The sequence below is a fragment of the Ranitomeya imitator genome, chromosome 1 (assembly GCF_032444005.1).
Source record: "Ranitomeya imitator isolate aRanImi1 chromosome 1, aRanImi1.pri, whole genome shotgun sequence".
In the NCBI taxonomy this organism is placed as follows: Eukaryota; Metazoa; Chordata; class Amphibia; order Anura; family Dendrobatidae; genus Ranitomeya; species Ranitomeya imitator.
Genome location: NC_091282.1, coordinates 555,867,764 through 555,891,650, shown reverse-complemented (window position 1 = coordinate 555,891,650; position 23,887 = coordinate 555,867,764). Strand labels below are relative to the sequence as shown.

The 23,887-nt window shown below is 45.1% G+C and overlaps 1 protein-coding gene across 1 annotated transcript in view; it reads right to left on the bottom strand.

Annotated features, from left to right (window-relative positions):
* Positions 1 to 9,206: 9,206 nt before the first annotated feature.
* The window catches only part of TMEM38A (transmembrane protein 38A), a 122,266-nt gene continuing 107,585 nt past the window's right edge, over positions 9,207 to 23,887 (bottom strand). The window contains exons 5-6 of the mRNA XM_069767755.1: positions 22,100 to 22,217; positions 9,207 to 10,126 (exon numbers count right to left, since the gene is read on the bottom strand). Coding sequence (XP_069623856.1) covers positions 9,905 to 10,126; positions 22,100 to 22,217 — 340 coding nt within the window. The 3' untranslated portion in view covers positions 9,207 to 9,904. The remainder of the gene's footprint in view (positions 10,127 to 22,099; positions 22,218 to 23,887) is intronic.

Sequence of the window (23,887 nt, the reverse complement as noted above, 5' to 3'; positions counted from 1 at the left end):
GGATTACCAGTGACATTATACACAGGCGCTCTGTATATACTGTGTAGTTTACAGTGTAAGTGCACAGGTAAAACACTGACTTACCAGTGACGTCTGTAGTTGAAGTCATTCATCTTCGCTTTTCATCTTCATCCAGCGCAGACTGCCATCACTTCTTCCAGCCAGGACTCAGCCCTGCAGAAAACGCAGTTATAACTAACCACTTATAGAACACATTCCCCACTTTTTCCCCCGACTTCTACACTTCACCTTATGAAGAATAAAAGTGACATAGTGCTGCCCTGCACAGTAACAAGACCGACTCCACCCCTCAATTGAAAACAGTATACTCAAAAAAATACATCTTAGCAGTAATAATATCTCTTAATTAGCCCCTACAGCTATAAGGTCCTTCATCCTGACACATTTCTGCAATAAAGTCCTCCATCCTGGCACTTTTCTGTAATAAAGTCCTTCATCATGGATCCTTCCTGTAGTAAAGTCCCCATCCTGGCCCCTTTATTTAATCATTTACCCCATCCTGGGCTCCAATGTTCTCTATGCCGGTCCCCATATATCTCCATCCTCCTGGACCCCACCATCATGTCTCCATCCTCCTGGCCACACATCCATCATGTCTCCATCCTCCTGGCCCCAAATCCATCATGTCTCCATCCTCCTGGCCACACATTCATCATGTCTCCATCCTCCTGGCCCCAAATCCATTATGTCTCCATCTTCCTGGCCACACATCCATCATGTCTCCATGATGTCTCCTTGCCCCACATCCGTCATGTCTCCATCCTGCTGACCCCACATTTATCAAGTATCCATCCTTCTGGCTCCACATTCATCATGTCTCCATCCTCCTGGACCAAATCCATCGTGCCTCCATCCTTCTGGCCACAGATTCATCATGTCTCCATGATGTCTCCTGGCCCCACATCCATCATTTTTACATCCTCCTGGCCCTACATCCATCACATCTCAATCGTCTTGGCCCTAATTCCATCATGTCTCCATCCTCCTAACCTCAAATCTATCATGTCTCCATCTTCCTGGCCACACATCCATCATGTCTCCACCATATCTCCTGGTCCCACATCCATCAAGTTTGCAATTTACCACTTACCGTAATTTAAATCCTCTCTAGTCATAAAAACCTATTGCTAATTCTACTGTGTACTGCTCATTTTCTAGGCTTCCGGACACCTTTGCAGTCTCAGAGTGACTGGTAAACTACTCCAGAAGTGCATGCCAATTGCAGCGTCTAGGTTTTAGAGCCTGCTAGAGCTACTCTGGAGCTGTGCAGATTCAGCCAACTTCCATCCCCCTGTGCTTCTGCCATGCAGCAGAAGCTGCCTCTGCTAGCAAAATGGTAGGGTGCTCAGGTTTTACCAGCAGCGCAACCATGCCGCTGTTCTGAAATGTCAATCACCAGGAGCGTACTGCCCCCGGCAAGCAGGGAGCCAGGAAAATGGGGAGAGGTGTGATCGCTCACATTGGCGTACAACATGGCTGAGTGCTATCCAATGTTTTATCAAACAACAAAGTTATTCTATCCGATAGTTCTGATCTCCGATTTCTTTCTCATGCCAATTCAGCATGAAAAAACAGTTGCAGCATGCTGTGAGTGCATCCAGTCGGAGCACAAGCACACATACAAATCTATGTGTAAGTGTAGAATTAGGTTCTCCATCTTTTTATTATTATTATTATTATTATTTGTTTATATAGCACCATTAATTCCATTGGGCTGTACATGAGAAAAGGGGTTGCATACAGGGTTATAGATATCGCTAGCAGTTAACAAATTTACAATGACAGACTGGTATAGAGGGGAGAGGACCCTGTCCTTGCAGATTTACATTCTTCGGATAATGGGGAAGAGACAGGAGGTCGGGGTGCTGCAGCACTGGCGGTGGTGAGGCGGCAGCTCTGGTGGTGGTGAGGTGACAGCTCGGGTGGTTGGTGAGGCGGCAGCTCTGGCGATGCGGCAGTTCGGGTGGTTGGTGAGGCGGCAGCTCGAGTGGTTGGTGATGTGGCGGCAGCTCGGGTGGTTGGTGACGTGGCGGCAGCTCGAGTAGTTGGTGGGGCGGCAGCTCGGGTGGTTGGTGGGGCGGCAGAATGCTTATTGCAGGCTGTAGGCTTTTCTGAAGAGATGGGTTTTCAGGTTCCGTCTGAAGGATCCGAGGGTGGTCGATAATCGGATGTTTTGAGGCGTGGAATTCCAGAGGATAGGGGATATTCAGGAGAAATCTCGGAGGCGGTTGTGTGAGGAACGAATAAGTATGGCGGAAAGTAGGAGGTCTTGGGAGGATCGAACATTTCGTAAGGGAAGATAGTGGGAGATTAGTTCAGAGATATAGGGAGGTGACAGGTTGTGGATGGCTTTGTAGGTCAGTGTTAGTAGTTTGAACTGGATTCGTTGGGAAATTGGAAGCCAGTGGGGGATTTGCATAGGGAAAAGCAGGGGAGTAGCGAGGAGAGAGGTGAATTAGCTGAGCAGCAGAGTTGAGAACAGACTGGAGTGGTGCAAGGGAGTTAGCAGGGAGGCCACAGGGGAGGCTGTTGCAGTAAACGAGGTGGGAGATGATGAGGGCATGCACAAGAGTTTTAGCAGATTGTGGGCTGAGGAAGGGACAGATTCTGGCAATATTTTTGAGTAGGAAGGCGACAGGAGGTGGCAAGAGTTTGGACGTGTGGTTTGAAGGACAGGGCAGAGTCGAGAGTTACCCCGAGGCAGCGGATTTCAGGTGCGGGAGAGAGCGTGATGCCGTTAACCATAATAGATAAATCAGGTAGGGGGGATACGCGAGATGGGGAAAAGATGATGAGTTTTGTCTACATTGAGTTTTAGGAAGAGTTGAAGAAGAATATGGCTGACAGACACTCCGGGATTCTGGGCAGCAGAGAGGCGACATCTGAGCCAGAGAGGTAGATCTGAGTGTTGTCCGCATATAGGTGGTACTGGAAGCCATGGGACTTTATGAGTTGTCCAAGGCCAAGGGTATAGATGGAAAAAAGTAGGGGCCCTAGGACAGAGCCTTGAGGGACTCCAACAGAGGGAGGGCGGGGTGAGGAGGTAGTGTGGGAGTGGGAAACACTAAATGTGGGGTCGGAAAGGTATGAGGCAATCCAGGACAGGGTAGGCAGTGGTCGACTGTGTTGAAAGCAGAGGACAGGTCGAGAAAGAGGAGGATGGAGAACTGTCTGTTAGCTTTGGATGTGAGTAAGATGTTAGTAATTTTGGGGAGCAGGTGGGAAGGGATGGGGTCACGTGCACAGATGGTGAGGTGTGAATTGGAAAGGAGGTGAGTAAGTTCTCCTTTAGTGATGTTGGAGAGGGAAGTTATTGGGGAAGGGCAAAGGTTTGGTATATGGAGTGGTTGAGGTGGTGGAACAGTAAAGGTTTGCCTTGTTTGGTCGATCTTGTTTTTGAAGTAGGTGGCAAAGTCCTCAGAAGAGATGGGGGAAGTTGTAGATGGCAATGGTGGGCGCAGGAGAGTTAAATGTGCTGAACAGTTGTTTTGGATTATAGGATAGTGAAGATACAAGGTTAGTGAAATAGGTCTGTTTAGCAGAGGTGAGGGCTAGTTTGAAGGCAAGTGTAGCTTGTTTGAAAGCAGTGAAGTCATCTGGCAGGCGTGTTTTCTTCCAATGCCGCTCCGCGACCCTGGATGCTTGTCGGAGTTTTTTGGTGAGGTTGTTGCAGCGCCCCAGGGACCTGGTCGTTGCAGTATGGCACTCTGCCGCTAAGGGGAGTAGCGGTATGTCTGATGGCACTAAGGAGTTCTCCTGACCAGGTATCACCAGAACACATTACACTTCACACTCCGGCCACTAGGGGGAGAAAAAGGCTTTATTTATTGGGCCACTCCTCACACTGGTAAAACTAGGGGCCAGGGAGGAAGTTAGTCAGAAGCTGGCTGGGTTGGAACCAGGCAACATCCCGCGGCAGGGGGTGTTGCAGGGAGAAGGCACAGGGGGGTCCCTGTCAGGCGTGGGAACCTGGCAGGTGCCTAGCGAACAGAACGTAACGGAACCGCGCCTGCACACCCTGCGGCGGTATCCTAAGAAAGAGACACGAAGGGAAGGATATTGTGGAACCGTGCAAACGAGATCAAGCACAAAGGAGAGCCAGTAAGAGTCGTGCCAAGAGAGAGAGAGAGGCAACATCTTACTGTAGTTGGTGGCCAGAACACCGTAGGAGTAACTGACTTCAGGCCTTACTTCAAACTCCGCTGGACAGTTAATCATAGGTTGGCTGTCTACCTTTCTACACCTACGAAGACATAGGGGGCAACATTGGGAGAGGGGCGTCTCTTGGGTCCCGGAAGACCTCCAAGCCTTCCCGTCACACGGGTGGCGTCCTAGCCATAACATACCTGGGGGACGTTAGAAACTAGTAACATCTGGAACCAAAGAACGAGAGAGAGAGAGCTGTAGAGAACGAACGAACGAGAACAGCAGTTGTGAGGACTATTCCGAATGCTCAGCAGGGTAGGACTACAACACACAGGCGCTAGTGGTAGGCAATGATTTCCATCTGCGAGGGAAACTCTGGATGTGCCCATCGGACCGGCCGGTCTCTGAGAGCCCTGTTAAACGTACTCTGGATTGAGGATCCTGAAGCCTTCAGTAAAGAGGTAAAGAGACTGCAACCTTGTGTCCTCATTATTGACTGTATCTCTCACCATCACCATCCACCTTACTGGAAACTCTGGGGACATACTTCGCCTGTGGAAAGGTATACCATCCAGCTGCCATTCCATCACCCCAGTGGACCCCATAGCAGCGTCGGTCACCCTGACCGAACACCACAGGTGGCGTCACGAACCCCTGACAGACTGCTTTACTACTTTCATTGGACGCCCCTTAGCAGGGTCGCGGACCGGGTCTAGCCACCGTGACCGCCTCAGAACCGAACCAGAGAGGCCCGGTACCGAAACGCGTGGCCTTGTGTCTGGGGGCGATCCATTGTTATGCCAGGGTTGCCTATTGGTTTGTCGCACTTTGCCATGCATGAGAGGGGCGACTGAGTCTATGGCTTATGTGAGGGTGAAGTTATAGAAAGCGGTGGCGCTGTCCGTTTCGTGGAGTGAAGATATGGAGGACAGGGGTAGGAGAGAGTCTCAGAGTCTGTGAATGTCTAGGTGTGAAAGGTTTCTGCGAGGATGTGGTAGTGGCTGGACATGGGGAGCGGGTGAGGAGGACAAGGATGAGAAGGTGAGTAGATGGTGGTCAGATAGGGGGAAGGTTGTGAGATTAGATAAGGAACGGAGGTGGGTGAAGATGAGGTCTAGCGTATGTCCGTCTGTGTGGGTGGCTGTGGAGGACCACTGAGTAAGTCCAAAGGATGAGGTAAGGGACAGGAGCTTGGAGGCTGCTGGCTGGCGGGTGTCTGTAGGGATATTAAAGTCACCCATTATGATGGTGGGATGTCAGCAGAGAGAAAGTGAAGAAGCCAGGTGGAGAATTGGTCAATGAAGGCAGTGGCTGAGCCCGGTGGTTGGTATATGACAGCCATTTGGAGATTAGAGGGAGAGTGGATACAGACAGAGTGAACCTCAAAAGAAGAGAGTATAAGGGAGGGTGGGGGTTGGATAGGGTTGAAGTAACAGTTTTTGGAAAGAAGGAAACCCACTCCCCCGCCATATCTGTTGCCAGAGCGAGGAGTGTATGTACAAGTGGAGGCCACCATAGCTCAGTGCAGCAGGGGAGGCCGTGTCAGGGGGCATCAGACAGGTCTCAGTGAGGGCCAGGAAGGAAAAGTTGCGGCAAGTAAAGAGATCGTGGATCACGTGGAGCTTGTTGCAGACAGAGTGGGCATTCCAAAGTGCCCCAGAGAGAGGAAGGGGGGGTGGGGGTCAGTTGCACAGATTTTAAGTGTGAGGGGTTGCGGTAGTTTCGCTTAGTGTGAGAAGGATAGGGGTGATGATTAGTGGGATGTATGAGGCGGGGGGGCCAGGATTGGGGGATATGTCGCCAGCAGTGAGAATGAGAAGAAAAAGGGAAAGCAGGTGGGTGAAGGAGAGCAGTCAGCTTATATTATATGTTAGTAGGTGAGGTTTGAGGTTGTAGAGCAGGTCTGCGGGTGAAGCGAGGTGGGGAGTAGGAGAGAGGGGGAGATAGTTATTTGGTTTGAGGGTGCAGGGGTAAGGGGTTTGCAAAGGAGAGTGAGGATTAGTAGAGCAGAAACAGTGAGGGCAAATGTGAGTATGGTTAAAGAGCAGGGGAAGAAAAGCAAGTAAAATTAGAATACAGTGATTAGTCTTACTACCTGGCCGATTTCTGGACTATTTCTGACATATCTTCTTTGCACTTGTGCTCAGGCTCGGACTGGCCCACCGGGGAACCGGAGGATCCTCCGGTGGGCCCTGACACTGGCATCTGCTGGCGGGGCCTCCCCCCGCTCCAGGGCCCTCCCCCCGCTCCAGGGCCCCCTCCCCCGCCGCCGCCGCCCGCCTTGAATACTCACCCTGCCTGCTCCAGCGATGGTCTCGGCGTCTGCACTGCAGCTCGTCCTGAACGAGCGGTCACGTGACACCGCTCATTAAGATCATGAATATGCGCATATTCATGATCTTAATGAACGGTGCCACATGACCGCTCAAGCAGGAAGAAGGTGCTGCGCCGGCGCCGCCGCCTGGAGTCGGGACAGAGCGCGAGGGATGTCGGCACGGCCGTGCAGTGGGACAGGTGAGTATGAGGGCCGGGGGGACGGGGGAAGGGGGGGGATGAAGGAGGACATAAGCCGGCGCGCCGAGCAGGAGCAGGAGCAGGAGCAGGAGCAGGTGCAGGTGCGGGTGCGGAGAGATAAGCCTGCATACAGGGGGGAATATGAGCCATGCAGGGGGGAATATGAGCCATGCAGGGGGGAATATGAGCCATGCAGGGGGGAATATGAGCCATGCAGGGGGGAATATGAGCCATGCAGGGGGGGATATAAGCCATGCAGGGGGAAATATGAGCCATGCAGGGGGGAATATGAGCCATGCAGGGGGAAATATGAGCCATGCAGGGGGGACTATGAGCCATGCAGGGGGGAATATAAGCCATGCATACAGGGCGGAATATGAGCCATGCAGGGGGGAATATGAGCCATGCAGGGGGGAATATGAGCCATGCAGGGGGGAATATGAGCCATGCAGGGGGGAATATGAGCCATACAGGGGGGAATATGAGCCATACAGGGGGGAATATGAGCCATGCAGGGGGGACTATGAGCCATGCATACAGGGCGGAATATGAGCCATGCAGGGGGGAATATGAGCCATGCAGGGGGGAATATGAGCCATGCAGGGGGGAATATGAGCCATGCAGGGGGGAATATGAGCCATGCATACAGGAGGGGTAATATGAGCTATGTATATGGGATAGGAGGGAGATGAGCCATGCATACAGGAGGGGGGTCATTATACAGTATGGAGCATCATGTGCGGCCGTTATACAGTATGGAGCATCATTTGTGGTCATAATACAGTATCGAGCATTATGTGTGGCCATTATACAGTATGGAGCATCATGTGTGGCCATTATACAGTATGGAGCATCATGTGTGGCTGTTATACAGTATGGAGCATCATGTGTGGCCATTATACAGTATGGAGCATCATGTGTGGCTATTATACAGTATTGAGCATCATGTGGGGCCATTATACAGTATTGAGCATCATGTGCGGTCATTATACAGTATGGAGCATCATGTGTGGCCGTTATACAGTATTGAGCATCATGTGTGGCCATTATACAGTATGGAGCATCATGTGCGGCCATTAAACAGTATGGAGCATCATGTGCGGTCATTATACAGTATGGAGCATCATGTGTGGCCGTTATACAGTATTGAGCATCATGTGCGGTCATTATACAGTATGGAGCACTGTGTGGCCATATTTTTTTGTTTATAATTATTGTATATAAAACAGTGTGATCAGCAGTGCTAAATGGCTGCGGTTGGGACGTGGATATGGGTGTGACTAGTTGTGAAATGGGTCTAGTCAGAGGCGTGGCCTAAAATTTGCCGCGGCGCACTACGCGCGCCGCAAACTTTATACCTCCTTCCCTTCTTCAAAAGTTGGGAGGTATGGTACCACATTTGCCAGATCACGGCAAGTGCCGCAAATCCCATAGAGAATGAATGAGGCCGAACGCAGTGTTGCCATAAGTGATCCGTTACGCGGCAGATGCAGAAAAACTGCCCGATCTGCTGCAAAAGGCAACTTTCACATCAGCGATTCTTGCCAAAGTCACTGCCGATAGTGTCATACTCACCAAAAGGGGAGGCAGCACTAAAAGTGCCTAGGGCAGCAGAAACACTAAATATGGCCCTGGGGGGCTACATTATATTCTGTGGGGGGACTGCATTATACTCAAGGTACTACATTATATTATGGGGGGCTACATCATACTATATGAGGGGTTACAGTATACTCTATGGGGGGCTGCATTATATTCTGTGGTGGGGCTGCATTATTCTCTCAGGGGACTACATAATATGGGGGCTACATCATACTATATGAGGGGGCTACAGTATACACTATGGGGGGGCTGCATTATATTCTGTGGTGGAACTGCATTCTCTCAGGGGACTACATTATATTCTGTGCTGGGTGGCATTATACTATATGAGGGTGGGCTGCATTATACCCTATGGGGGTGCTACATTATATTCTATGGTGGGGACTGTGTCATACCTGAGAGGGTTGCATTATATTTTGTGGGGTGCTGCATTATATTCTATGAGAGGGGACTGCATTATATTTTATGAGGGGGCTACATTATATTCTGTGAGGGGGCTACCCCAACCCTTGCTACATTATTAAGACGTGAACTACCTTATACTATACCCTGATATTAGCGCTTTTTACCGCACAATTGGTGGTCTTGTATCTATTTCTATGTAGCTACATAGTGGGCCCCAAGAATGATTTTCTCTGGTGGGCCCAAGGTGCTCCAGTCCGACGCTGCTTGTGCTGCAATTTTCTCATGTGAGAGAGTCGGAGCACACTTAGAGGACAATTGGCTGAAGCGCTGACAGAGTTTGAGCTGAGTGTTCTCAGCATAATCTACCCGAATCTCTCGCATGAGAGGATATATGCCAGTTGAGTGAACTCTTAAACAGTTCTCTGATGGTAGAATGATTTTAATTGCTATTCTTAGGTTTTCTTTATCTCATATAAAGATATATGTATTGCTAGGTTTTAATAAGAGCACAATCAATATACGGTCTTTAAATATTTTTTAATCATTTTGAGTTGGTAAATACTGGACATTTAAAAAAAATTCTAAAATAAACTTACAAGGCCAAAAGGTATGAAAATATCTTCACTTGTAAGACTTCCTTAGAACTATGAATCTGTGTACAAATTGAGTTATATGATTTATGAGAACATGTCATCTTAAAAATCCTCCACATTTAAAAATATTCTGCCATCAATTCAGTATATTTTAATAAATATAGTAAATTCTTTTTTTTTTTCACAAAATAGAATTTTTGAAAGCAAAAATTATAAAAAGGATGCGAGAAAAAATACTGAAAACATTTGAATGGCTTTTTAAAAAATTAGTAATGATCTGCATATTAAATTTGATATCTGAATTGTGGATTGATGGATATCGCTAAACCCTCTGACGACCAAACACTTAGGGGATCAATTCTGTTGTATTCAGCTTCTGATCTTCACACTGTGACGTGGCTAAGCTGGTACATAAAGGATTATATGCAAATAAAATATTCCTTTATCATTCAACTGGTGCATTAAATACAATGTTATTAGATAATTGTCATTTCAGGCAAAAATCCAGTATCCATCTTGCAGAATGCCCATTCCCAATACACTAAAAAATCCTAAATAAAAGACTGCATTTTACAACACATGGATTGTTATTCTTGGTGACTTGAATAAGACCCTTTCTACTCTCATTCAGCCTTTTTCACTTTTCTCTTGCGAGTACCCTCATTTAGCTCTTCTTTGGATTTTGCACTTGCATGGGACACTTCATGGTCATCATGATGGTCGTGATGGTGGTGATCGTCATGGCCATTATTGTCACCATTTGCAGAGCCAAAAAGGATAGGACAGATGCAGTTCTCCAGAAGAGCAAAGGGTGATCCATGAGAATGGGTGGCTGTCATGTAGATCTGCATAGGAAGGGGAGAAGAAAACATACAATGGTGTGGAATACATTAAATTATTATAAGTTTGTCAGGTGAACCCCTAATATCCAGGCTCCACCTACTTTTTGGCTGGAACGGATGTAAAAACGCAAAAAGTTGGAAAATGTTTAAGCAACTTCAAATAATGCCAAAAATTTGCGACATTTTCAGCAGATTTGCACCACAATTTAATAACAATACTTCATCAATAAAATGATATTTTTACCTGTAACAAGTACAACTTTAAAAGATTATTTCCCCAAAAAACAAGTTATCTTCCATTAATAAGATATCTTACCAATCCCCAGTGACCTCGAGTATGGCATCAGAACCATGAGAACAGGGCTTTGCAACCTCATCCTCAATGGAGCAGAGGATCACATGTGCAGCCTCGTCTCCATTTATTGAGTATGGGTGTAGCTGAGGGCAGTCCCATAGACGATAAATGTAGTGGAGGCAGAGCATGAGCTCATCCATTAAATTGAAGATGGGCTGCAGAGCTCCATACTCAGGAATCTAAAACTCTGATATTGGGATCACTTGGGGTCTAACCACGTGGATACATTATACATTGGGGGACTAACCTTTTAGAGGAATTATTTCATCAGGACAATTCTTTCTATAAAAATAAATAAATAAACACAGGTGCTTCTCACAAAACTAGAATATCATCAACAAGTTAATTTATTTCAGTTCTTCAATACAGATAGTGAAACTTATATATTACAGAGAGTCATTACAAACAGTGATCTATTTCAAGTGTTTGTTTCTGTTAATGTTGATGATTATGGCTCACATCCCATAAAACCCCCCAAATCATCTCAGTAAATTAGAACAATTAACAAAAAAACACCTGCAGAGGCTTCCTAAGTGTATAAAAACGGTCCCTTAGTCTGTTTCAGTATGCTACACAATCATGGGGAAGATTGCTGAATTGACAGAAGTCCAGAAGGCAGTCATTGACACACTCCACAAGGAGGGCAAGCCACAAAAAAATCATTACTAAAGAAGCTGGCTGTTCACAGAGTGCTGTATCCAAGTATATTAATGGAAAGTTGAGTGGAAGGAAAAAGTGTGGTAGAAAAAGGTGCACAAGCAAACGGGATAACCGCAGCCTTAAAAGGATTGTTAACCCCTCTGTGACCTTAGACGTACTATCCCGTCGAGGTGCCCTGGGCTTATCTGACCCTGGACGGGATAGTACGTCATAGCCGATCGGCCGCGTTCACGGGGGGAGCGCGGCCGATCGCGGCCGGGTGTCAGCTGCTTATCGCAGCTGACATCCGGCACTATGTGCCAGGAGCGGTCACGGACCGCCCCCGGCACATTAACCCCTGGCACACCGCGATCAAAGATGATCGCGATGTGCCGGCGGTGCAGGGAAGCACCGCGCAGGGAGGGGGCTCCCTGCGGGCTTCCCTGAGACCCCCGGAGCAACGCGATGTGATCGCGTTGCTGCGAGGGTCTCACCTCCCTCCCTGCTCCCTCCAGCCCCGGATCCAAGATGGCCGCGGATCCGGGTCCTGCAGGGAGGGAGGTGGCTTCACAGAGCCTGCTCAGAGCAGGCACTGTGAAGCCTGCAGCGCTGCATGTCAGATCAGTGATCTGACAGAGTGCTGTGCAAACTGTCAGATCACTGATCTGTGATGTCCCCCCCGGGACAAAGTAAAAAAGTAAAAAAAAAATTTTCCAAATGTGTAAAAAAAATTAAAAAAAATATTCCAAAATAATGAAAAAAAAAAAAAAATATTATTCCCATAAATACATTTCTTCATCTAAATAAAAAAAAAAAAACAATAAAAGTACACATATTTAGTATCGCCGTGTCCGTAACGACCCGACCTATAAAACTGTCCCACTAGTTAACCCCTTCAGTAAACACCGTAAGAAAAAAAAAAAAAAAACGAGGCAAAAAACAACGCTTTATTATCATACCGCCGAACAAAAAGTGGAATAACACGCGATCAAAAGGACAGATATAAATAACCATGGTACCGCTGAAAGCGTCATATTGTCCCGCAAAAAAAGAGCCGCCATACAGCATCATCAGCAAAAAAATAAAAAAGTTATAGTCCTGAGAATAAAGCGATGCAAAAATAATTATTTTTTCTGTAAAATAGTTTTTATCGTATAAAAGCACCAAACCATAAAAAAATGATATAAATGAGGTATCGCTGTAATCGTACTGACCCGAAGAATAAAACTGATTTATCAATTTTACCAAACGCGGAACGGTATAAACGCCTCCCCCAATAGAAATTCATGAATAGCTGGCTTTTGGTCATTCTTCCTCACAAAAATTGGAATAAAAAGCGATAAAAAAATGTCACGTGCCCAAAAATGTTTTCAATAAAAACGTCAACTCGTCCCGCAAAAAACAAGACCTCACATGACTCTGTGGACCAAAATATGGAAAAATTATAGCTCTCAAAATGTGGTATTGCAAAAAATATTTTTTGCAATAAAAAGGGTCTTTCAGTGTGTGACGGCTGCCAATCATAAAAATCCGCTAAAAAACTCGCTATAAAAGTAAATCAAACCCCCTTCATCACCCCCTTAGTTAGGGAAAAATAAAAAAAAATGTATTTATTTCCATTTTCCCATTAGGGCTAGGGTTAGGGCTAGGGTTAGGGCTAGGGCTAGGGTTAGGGCTAGGGTTAGGGCTAGGGTTAGGGCTAGGGCTAGGGTTAGGGTTAGGGCTAGGGTTAGGGCTAGGGTTAGGGCTAGGGCTAGGGTTAGGGTTAGGGTTAGGGCTAGGGTTAGGGCTAGGGTTAGGGTTAGGGCTAGGGTTAGGGCTAGGGTTAGGGCTAGGGTTAGGGCTAGGGTTGGGGCTACAGTTAGGGTTGGGGCTAAAGTTAGGGTTAAGATTACATTTACAGTTGGGAATAGGGTTGGGATTAGGGTTAGGGGTGTGTCAGGGTTAGAGGTGTGGTTAGGGTTACCGTTGGAATTAGGATTAGGGGTGTGTTTAGATTAGGGTTTCAGTTATAATTGGGGGGTTTCCACTGTTTCGGCACATCAGTGGCTCTCCAAACACGACATGGCGTCCGATCTCAATTCCAGCCAATTCTGCGTTGAAAAAGTAAAACAGTGCTCCTTCCCTTCCGAGCTCTCCTGTGTGCCCAAACAGGGGTTTACCCCAACATATGGGGTATCAGCGTACTCAGGACAAATTGGACAACAACTTTTGTGGACCAATTTCTCCTGTTACCCTTGGGAAAATACAAAACTGGGGGCTAAAAAATAATTTTTGTGGGAAAACAAAAAGATTTTTTATTTTCACGGCTCTGCGTTATAAACTGTAGTGAAACACTTGGGGGTTCAAAGTTCTCACAACACATCTAGATAAGTTCATTGAGGGGTCTAGTTTCCAATATGGGGTCACTTGTGGGGGGTTTCTACTGTTTAGGTACATTAGGGGCTCTGCAAACGCAATGTGACGCCTGCAGACCAATCCATCTAAGTCTGCATTCCAAATGATGCTCCTTCCCTTCCGAGCCCTCCCATGCGCCCAAACGGTGGTTCCCCCCCACATATCTGGTATCAGCGTACTCAGGACAAATTGGACAACAACATTTAGGGTCCAATTTCTCCTGCTAACCTTGGAAAAATACAAAACTGGGGGCTAAAATATAATTTTTGTGGAAAAAAAAATATTTTTTATTTGCATGGCTCTGCGTTATTAACTGTAGTGAAATACTTGGGGGTTCAAAGCTCTCACAACACATCAAGATGAGTTCCTTAGGGGGTCTACTTTCCAAAATGGTGTCACTTGTGGGGGGTTTCTACTGTTTAGGTACATTAGGGGCTCTGCAAACGCAATGTGACGCCTGCAGACCATTCCATCTAAGTCTGCATTCCAAATGGCGCTCCTTCCCTTCCGAACCCTCCCATGCGCCCAAACGGTGGTTCCCCCCCACATATGGGGTATCAGCGTACTCAGGACAAATTGGACAACAACTTTTGGGGTCCAATTTCTCCTGTTACCCTAGGGAAAATACAAAACTGGGGGCTAAAAAATAATTTTTGTGGGAAAAAAATTTTGTTTTATTTTTATGGCTCTGCATTATAAACTTCTGTGAAGCCCTTGGTGGGTCAAAGTGCTCACCACACATCCAGATAAGTTCCTCAGGGGGTCTACTTTCCAAAATGGTGTCACTTGTGGGGGGTTTCAATGTTTAGGCACATCAGTGGCTCTCCAAACGCAACATGGCGTCCCATCTCAATTCCTGTCAATTTTGCATTGAAAAGTCAAACGGCGCTCCTTCCCTTCCGAGCTCTCCCATGCGCCCAAACAGTGGTTTACTGCCACATATGGGGTATCAGCGTACTCGGGACAAATTGGACAACAACTTTTGAGGTCCAATTTCTTCTCTTACCCTTGGAAAAATAAAAAATTGGGGGCAAAAATATTTTTGTGAAAAAATATGATTTTTTATTTTTACGGTTCTGCATTATAAACTTCTGTGAAGCACTTGGTGGGTCAAAGTGCTCACCACACCTCTAGATAAGTTCCTTAGGGGGTCTACTTTCCAAAATGGTGTCACTTGTGGGGGGTTTCAATGTTTAGGCACATCAGTGGCTCTCCAAACGCAACATGGCGTCCCATCTCAATTTCTGTCAATTTTGCATTGAAAAGTCAAACTGCGCTCCTTCCCTTCCGAGCTCTCCCATGCGCCCAAACAGTGGTTTACTGCCACATATGGGGTATCAGCGTACTCAGGACAAACTGGACAACAACTTTTGAGGTCCAATTTCTTCTCTTACCCTTGGAAAAATAAAAAATTGGGGGCAAAAATATAATTTTTGTGAAAAAATATGATTTTTTATTTTTACGGTTCTGCATTATAAACTTCTGTGAAGCACTTGGTGGGTCAAAGTGCTCACCACACATCCAGATAAGTTCCTTAGGGGGTCTACTTTCCAAAATGGTGTCACTTGTGGGGGGTTTCAATGTTTAGGCACATCAGTGGCTCTCCAAACGCAACATGGCGTCCCATCTCAATTCCTGTCAATTTTGCATTGAAAAGTCAAATAGCGCTCCTTCCATTCCGAGCTCTCCCATGCGCCCAAACAGTGGTTTACTGCCACATATGGGGTATCAGCGTACTCAGGACAAATTGGACAACAACTTTTTGGGTCCAATTTCTCCTGTTACCCTTGGTAAAATAAAACAAATTGGAGCTGAAGTAAATTTTTTGTGTAAAAAAGTTAAATGTTCATTTTTATTTAAACATTCCAAAAATTCCTATTAAACACCTGAAGGGTTAATAAACTTCTTGAATGTGGTTTTGAGCACCTTGAGGGGTGCAGTTTTTAGAATGGTGTCACACTTGGGCATTTTCTATCATATAGACCCCTCAAAATGACTTCAAATGAGACGTGGTCCATAAAAAAAAATAGTGTTGTAAAAATGAGAAAATGCTGGTCAACTTTTAACCCTTATAACTCCCTAACAAAAAAAAAAATTGGTTCCAAAATTATGCTGATGTAAAGGAGACATGTGGGAAATGTTACTTATTAAGTATTTTGTGTGACATATCTCTGTGATTTAATTGCATAAAAATTCAAAGTTTGAAAATTGCGAAATTTTCAAAATTTTCGCCAAATTTCCGTTTTTTTCACAAATAAACGCAGGTACTATCAAATAAATTTTACCACTATCATGAAGTACAATATGTCACGAGAAAACAATGTCAGAATCACCAGGATCCGTTGAAGCGTTTCGGAGTTATAACCTCATAAAGGGACAGTGGTCAGAATTGTAAAAATTGGCCTGGTCATTAACGTGCAAACCACCCTTGGGGGTAAAGGGGTTAAAGGGAAGGTGCCATCAAAAAAAAATTTTTTTCAGAAATTGTAAAAATGTAAAGAATTAATGATTACATTTTCTTAAAAAATATTATCATTTGTTTATAATTTAGTAAAATATGAAAAACAATTTGAAAAGTTTTGGAATTTCCACTTTTCAACACTAGGGGGAGCAGCTGCTGAAATTTCAGAAAAACCTAGTGTAGAAATAGCTCACATTACAGCACTGCAGTAATTATGGGCGGAGTCTGCTGACGTGTGATGTCACTCCTCTCCTCCCCTTCTGGGTGTTTGCTAAGGGATTAGAGAGGATGATATTCAGGAAACCAGTGAGCAGCCATTTTGTTGGTGACTGCAGAGTATGGCTGCCGTCACACTATCAGTATTTGGTCAGTATTTTACATCAGTATTTGTAAGCCAAAACCAGGAGTGGAACAATTAGAGGAAAAGTATAATAGAAACATGTCACCACTTCTGCATTTATCACCCACTCCTGGTTTTGGCTACAAATACTGAGGTAAAATACTGACCAAATACTGATAGTGGACGGCAGCCTTAGGCTACTTTCACACTAGCGTTGTTGGCTGTACGTTGCAATGCGTCATTCAGGAGAAAAAACGCATCCTGCAAAGTTGTCTGCAGGATGCGTTTTTTCCCCATAGACTAACATTACCGACGCATTGCGACGTATTGCCACACGTCACAACTGTCGTGCGACGGTTGCGTCATGTTTTGGTGGACAGCCGCCACAAAAAAAGTTACATGTAACGTTTGTGCGTCGAGTCCACCATTTTCGACCGCGTATGCACGGCCGAAACTCCGCCCCATCCTCCCCAGACCTTACAATGGGGCAGCGGAAGCGTCGTAAGACTGCTTCTGCTGCCCACGTCGGACATTTCTTTCACAGCATGCGTCGGTACGTCGGCCCAACGCACTGCGAAAGGCTCGTACCGACGCTAGTGTGAAAGCAGCCTTATACTGACAAGTAGACAGTCACCGAGGATGGCAGGCAGCAAGGATTCTGGGAGATATGTGATGGAGGGAGCAGGGTGACAGCAGCACTGAGTATTTCAGGAGAGCAGTGTGCTGGTCTATAGGGGCCCCCTGTTTGGTGCGCGGAGCAGCCAGGGATTGTACATAGAGCGCTGTCTTTTATACACATGGATGGACCGTCTGCTTGTCTGCTCCACAGAAATCCAGGAAACATTTCTGCGGATTGATGGCCTGGTCTGATCCAGACTTTGCATGCAGACCCCATTCCCCTCCTCAGATCCTGTCTTCTCCATCCTGTCCTGGCAATATGTGAAAGCGAGGTGACAGGCGAAGTACGGGGTGACGCTGGGAAGGAAAGGTAGCCATATAGTAACAATAAAAATGAGACCCCTCTCTTCAGCTGCCTCACCAGCCTTCCCCTGACTACACCTAACTGGAGGTCATGCTGCCCCCTCTATTACCCCAGACCCGCGTGCAGGTGCTCAGCCAGAACCACCATAGAATGGGTCCGCTTTCTGAAGATAATACTGCCATAGTGTTCTCACATAATACCGCCATATAGATCACACACAATACTATCAAATAGATCACACAATACTGTCATACAGTTCTCACATAATACCACCATATAGATCACACATAATACCGCCAGTGTTCTCACATACCGCCATATAGATCACACATAATACCGCCAGTGTTCTCACATACCGCCATATAGATCACACATAATACTGCCATAGTGTTCTCACATAATACCGCCATATAGATCACACACAATACTATCAAATAGATCACACAATACTGTCATACAGTTCTCACATAATACCACCATATAGATCACACATAATACTGCCAGTGTTCTCACATACCGCCATATAGATCACACATAATACCGCCAGTGTTCTCACATACTGCCATATAGATCACACATAATACTGCCAGTGTTCTCACATACCACCATATAGATCACACATAATACTGCCATAGTGTTCTCACATAATACCGCCATATAGATCACACATAATACCGCCAGTGTTCTCACATACCGCCATATAGATCACACATAATACTGCCATAGTGTTCTCACATAATACCGCCATATAGATCACACATACCGCCAGTGTTCTCACATACCACCATATAGATCACACATAATACTGCCAGTGTTCTCACATACCACCATATGGATCACACATAATACTGCCATAGTGTTCTCACATAATACCGCCATATAGATCACACATAATGCTGCCAGTGTTCTCACATAATACCGCCATATAGATCACACACACAATACCACCATATAATTCTCACAATACTGATCAAGCATAATACCACCATACAGATCACATAATACCGTCATATAGATCTCACATAATGCCATAATACAGCATGACGCTCGCAGCTCCTGTTATCGTACACATTGAGTTGCGTGTGCAATGGGGAAAGATATGCAGGGGGAGAGGAGTGCATAGAAGTGGATTAGATACACGGTTCACCAGACAGTATCACACAGGAGAGGATTAGATACACGGCTCAGCAGTCAGTATTTCACAGGATTAGGCTATGTGCACACGTCAGGATTTTTTCCTGACATAATCCTGAGAATTCTGCCAGAAATCCGCATGCTTTTTTTGCGCGGATTTCTTGCGGAATTTGCGCGGATTTTTTGCGTTTTTTTTGCTTTTTTTTTTTATTTTCCGGAATGTCCTTTTTGATAGGAAATCCGCAAAAAGATAGAGCATGTCCGGATTTTTTGCGGTATGCGTTTTTTTGCGGAAAAAAACGCTAACATCTGCACAAAAAATGCGGAATGCATTCTAAATGATAGGATGCATAATGTTAGCTTTTTTTAGTGGATTTATAGCGTTTTTATGGCGAAATTCCGCAAAAAAAAAAAACGCTAAAAATCCGGACGTGTGCACATAGCCTTAGATACACAGGTCAGCACAGGATAGGATTAGATACACGGTTCACCAGACAGTATCACACAGGAGAGGATTAGATACACGGCTCAGCAGACAGTATCACACAGGAGAGGATTAGATACATGGCTCAGCAGACAGTATCACACAGGAGAGGATTAGATACACGGCTCAGCAGACAGTATCACACAGGAGAGGATTAGATACACGGCTCAGCAGACAGTATCACACAGGAGAGGATTAGATACACAGCTCAACAGACAGTATCACACAGGAGAGGATTAGATACACGGCTCAGCAGACAGTATCACACAGGAGAGGATTAGATACATGGCTCAGCAGACAGTATCACACAGGAGAGGATTAGATACACGGCTCAGCAGACAGTATCACACAGGAGAGGATTAGATACACGGCTCAGCAGACAGTATCACACAGGAGAGGATTAGATACACAGCTCAACAGACAGTATCACACAGGAGAGGATTAGATACACGGCTCAGCAGACAGTATCACACAGGAGAGGATTAGATACACGGCTCGCAGACAGTATCACACAGGAGAGGATTAGATACACGGCTCAGCATAATATCACACAGTATAGGATTAGATACATGGTTCAGCAGTCAGTATCACACAGTATAGGATTAGATGCATGGCTCACCAGACAGTATCACACAGGAGAGGATTAGATACACGGCTCAGCAGTCAGTATTCCACAGGATTAGATACACAGGTCAGCACAGGATAGGATTAGATACACGGCTCAGCAGACACTATCACACAGGAGAGGATTAGATACACGGGCCAGCAGACAGTATTACACAGGATAGGATTAGATACACGGCTCAGCAGACACTATCACACAGGATAGGATTAGATACATGGCTCACCAGACACTATCACACAGGAGAGGATTAGATACACGGGCCAGCAGACAGTATTACACAGGATAGGATTAGATACACGGCTCAGCAGACACTATCACACAGGAGAGGATTAGATACATGGCTCAGCACAGTATAGTGATAGATGTAGGGTCTGATGTCCTGTGAGGAGCTGCAGTGAGGTCGGAGCAGCACAGAGATTCTCCCCCATCCCCCTCTGTTACCTCTCTGCAGCTCCTGATAAGAGAACATCAGACCACAGCACTTCACCCTCTCTAGCGATTCTAGAGATTACAGGCAGCAGAGGACAGGGAACGGCCGCTGAGTGTGAGGGGAGACAGATGGAGCTGCCCCTCCAACAGCACAGCTCTACAGTGGAGCTCACAGCTACACTCCACTGTAGGCTAAAGCAAGATGGCGCCGACCTCCTGCCTCTGCTGTGATGTGGAGACCGCCCAGGGGGCGTGGCCACATCAGAGCAGAGAAGCTTATAATGCTAGCTATGGGGTCGGACGCCGACTGCTGAGTCCTATGCCCAGGGCTGCCGTATGTGAAGACTGTAAGTGTCGTGCAGCTACACTTACAGTCCTGCAAATCAAAATGGCGGCGCCCAGTGGCAGAAAAAAAAATGAATAAAAAAAAAACAATAAATACTATGCACTTGAAAATAACTTATGAAAATAAGGAATTAAAGAGGTTTGTTTTTTTTTTACAATATTAAAATGCGGCACCTTCCCTTTAAGACAAAGGCAATTCAAACATTTTTGGAAGATTCACAAAGAGTGGACTGCGTCTGGAGTCATTGCTTCTTGAGCCACCACACACAGACATATCTAGGACATGGGCTACAAGTGTCGCATTCCTTGTGTCAAGCCACTCATGACCAATAGACAACGCCATAAGCGTCTTACCTGGGCCAAGGAGAAGCAAAACTGGACTGTTGCACAGTGGTCCAAGGTGTTGTTTTCAGAGGAAAGTAAATTTTGTATTTCATTTGGAAATCAAGGTCCCAGAGTCTGGAGGAAGAGTGGAGAGGCCACAATCCAAGCTACTTGAGGTCTAGTGTGAAGTCTCCACAATCAGTGATGATTTGCGGAGCCATGTCATCTGCTGGTGTAGGTCCTCTATGTTTTATCAAGACCAAAGTCAGCGCAGCCATCTACCAGGAAATTTTAGAGCACTTCATGCTTCCCTCAGCCGACAAGCTTTTTGGAGATGGAAATTCATTCTCCAGCAGGACTTGGCACCTGTCCACACTGCCAAAAGTACCAATATCTGGCTTAAAAACAACCGTATCACTGTGCTTGATTAGCTAGCAAACTCGCCTGACCTTAACCACATAGAGAATCTATGGGGTATTGTCAAGAGGAAGATGAGAGACACCAGCCGCAACAATACAGACGAGTTGAAGGCTGCTATCAAAGCAACCTGGGCTGCCATAACACCTCAGCAGTACCACAGGCTGATCGCCTCCATGCCACTCTGCATGATGCAGTAATTGATGCCAAAGGAGCCCTGACCAAGTTTTGAGTGCATTTACTGAACATACATTTCAGTAGGCCAACATCTCAGATTTTAAGATAATTTTTTCAAGCTAGTGGTATAAAGTATTCTAATTTACTGAGATAATAACTTTTGGGTTTTTATTGGCTGTAAGCCATAATCATCAACATTAACAGAAATAAACTCTTGAAATAGATCACATTGTTTGTAATGACTCTATAATATGAGTTTTACTTTTTGTATTTAAAAACTGAAATAAATTAACTTTTTGATGATATTCTAAAAAGCACCTTTAAATAAAAAAAGGCCAGAGTGAGGGAGTCCTCCTATAATATCCATAAGCCCTAAGTAGCATAAGGAAAATATTATCCAGAGTGAATTCTAAAATATCAATATACAGTGTAATTTTGGGGGTAAACAAATGTTTAAAGGGAATCCGTCAGTAAATTTTGCTACCTCATCATAGAGCAGCATAATGCAGACAAAGAGACCCTGAATCCAATGAGGTATCACTTAGATTACTTGGTGCAGGCATTCTGACACAATCAGAGTTTTTGATTTAACATTGCAGCAGAGGCTAACTCTGCCCACACTATAAACAGTGAGCTGCTTATCACAGAAGATGGCGGAGTCGGACTATCAGGCACGCACTCTTGGTGCTAAAATAATCATTGCAAGTAAACAACAGGACAGAGCTTGATAAGCGAGGCATCGCTGAAATCTGTGTTTTAACCCCTACAGCATACTGTCATGAGATTACATAGCAAACATCTGCTGACAGATTCCCTTTAAGTAGAGATGATGCATTTTAAGTTTTCATTCAGAAGCTAGGTTCATACCTTGCAAGTTGCCATAAAGAGAGTAAAGAAAAAGATGAGGTACACTTTGGAAATAGGTAACCAGTGTGATTGTTGCAGAGTGAATAAGATGGCACCATACAGACTGGCCTTGGTTGGGCTGTAAGGGGGGAAAAGGTATATTAAAGCTCAAGAAAATATAATAATACATAAAAACGTCTAAAAATTACTACTGGTTTATGTAAAGATATGGAATATCAGTATTATCAGTTTTATGTCTGTGACCTATAGATGACTAGAGATCAGGTTGGGGTTAAATGTTTTAAGACCATGAGGCCATGTTCACAAGTATCGCAAGTACTGCATTTATTTTCTGCTGTGCTTTTTTTATACAGAAAATCTGCTACTTTTTTCTTTTCAGGCAAAGTGGATGTCATGAAAACTCGCACCCACTGTGCTTTTACAAATGTTGCTGAGCTGTGAGCTTTTTTGTTGCCTTTTTTCCTCATAGACTTCTAGAAGGAGCAAGAAAAAAATGCATCTAAAAGTGCAATTGCATTTTTATATGCGGAAGCACACTAAAAAAGGAAATACCGGTACATAAAAAAAACAAACAACAAAAATGCAATAAACAGAGCAGATTGCTACTGGTACAGACGGATGGAGAAAAAATGCAGCAGAAAAAGTACAGGGTTTCTGTACGGGGAACGTGGTCTTATCATGTCCTATTCACTTTTTTATATTCTCAAACCTCATAAAGAATTCTCTCTCATTTTGTATGTCCTTTAATTTGGTCTATTTTTGGCTATGTTTTTATATTTGCATATTCACTGAATTTTTAGTTTTTGTAACCCACAGATAACTTTGCTACTTTAAGGGGTATTCCAGTCTACATAAATTATTACCTATCTTCTAGGTAATAATTATCACACTGGAGGGCGTCGCACTGCTGAGACCCCCTCCAATTGCCAGTCAGTGGCACTGATGAAGATAGGCTTACACTTAGACTTGTGTGGCAAGAGAGCCATGGAAAGTCAGGGGACACACATCTGGGGCTCAGTGGTGGGACCCACATTGATTTAATAATTATCACCTATAGGCTAACTTCACATGGTTGTATAAAAAAAATGGTCTGATTTTAACCCAAAGGCCAGGGTCACACAACCATAGATTCTCTCATGCGAGCCAATCGGGTCGATTATTTTAATGACACTCTGATCAAATTTGGATCGGAGTTTGCTCACAGTGTCAGCTTAGTGTGATCCGATTCTCTCAGATAAGAGAACTGTAGCACACTATGAGGAGAAGATGGAGAACAAGATGTCTTCATCTTCTCTATTGTGTGAGTCCGTGGAAATCAGACTGCACTCAGATGTCATCCGAGCGCACTGCAATGTTTTCCATGCACCAATAGATTTGACTCGGCGAATGGCATCCGATGTCAAAGTGAAATCGCAGCATGATGCAATTTTTTAAACTGATATATTCTGCCAGTGAAAAAAAATGTGCTTTAGCACTGCCCAAAGAATTATCATTGGTTAGAGTGCTATCCATGTACTCGTTCGATGTATAATGCGGTGTGAAAGCCTTCCAAAAAAGAATGTTTTTTTTCTGTATTGTATGCAGAAATTTGGTCCTTGTGAAAAAAAACTGTCATCTGAACTGTCCATTGAATTACCTTGGTCCGAGCGCTGAACATGTGAGATCAGTTTTTTCTACGGACAGCACTCTGACTGAAAATATAGGCATATGAATGTTGCCTTCATTTTTGCCAGGCGATAATTTAGGCTAGTTTCTGGGTTGAATCATAAAAAATCTGTCGTGTAATGG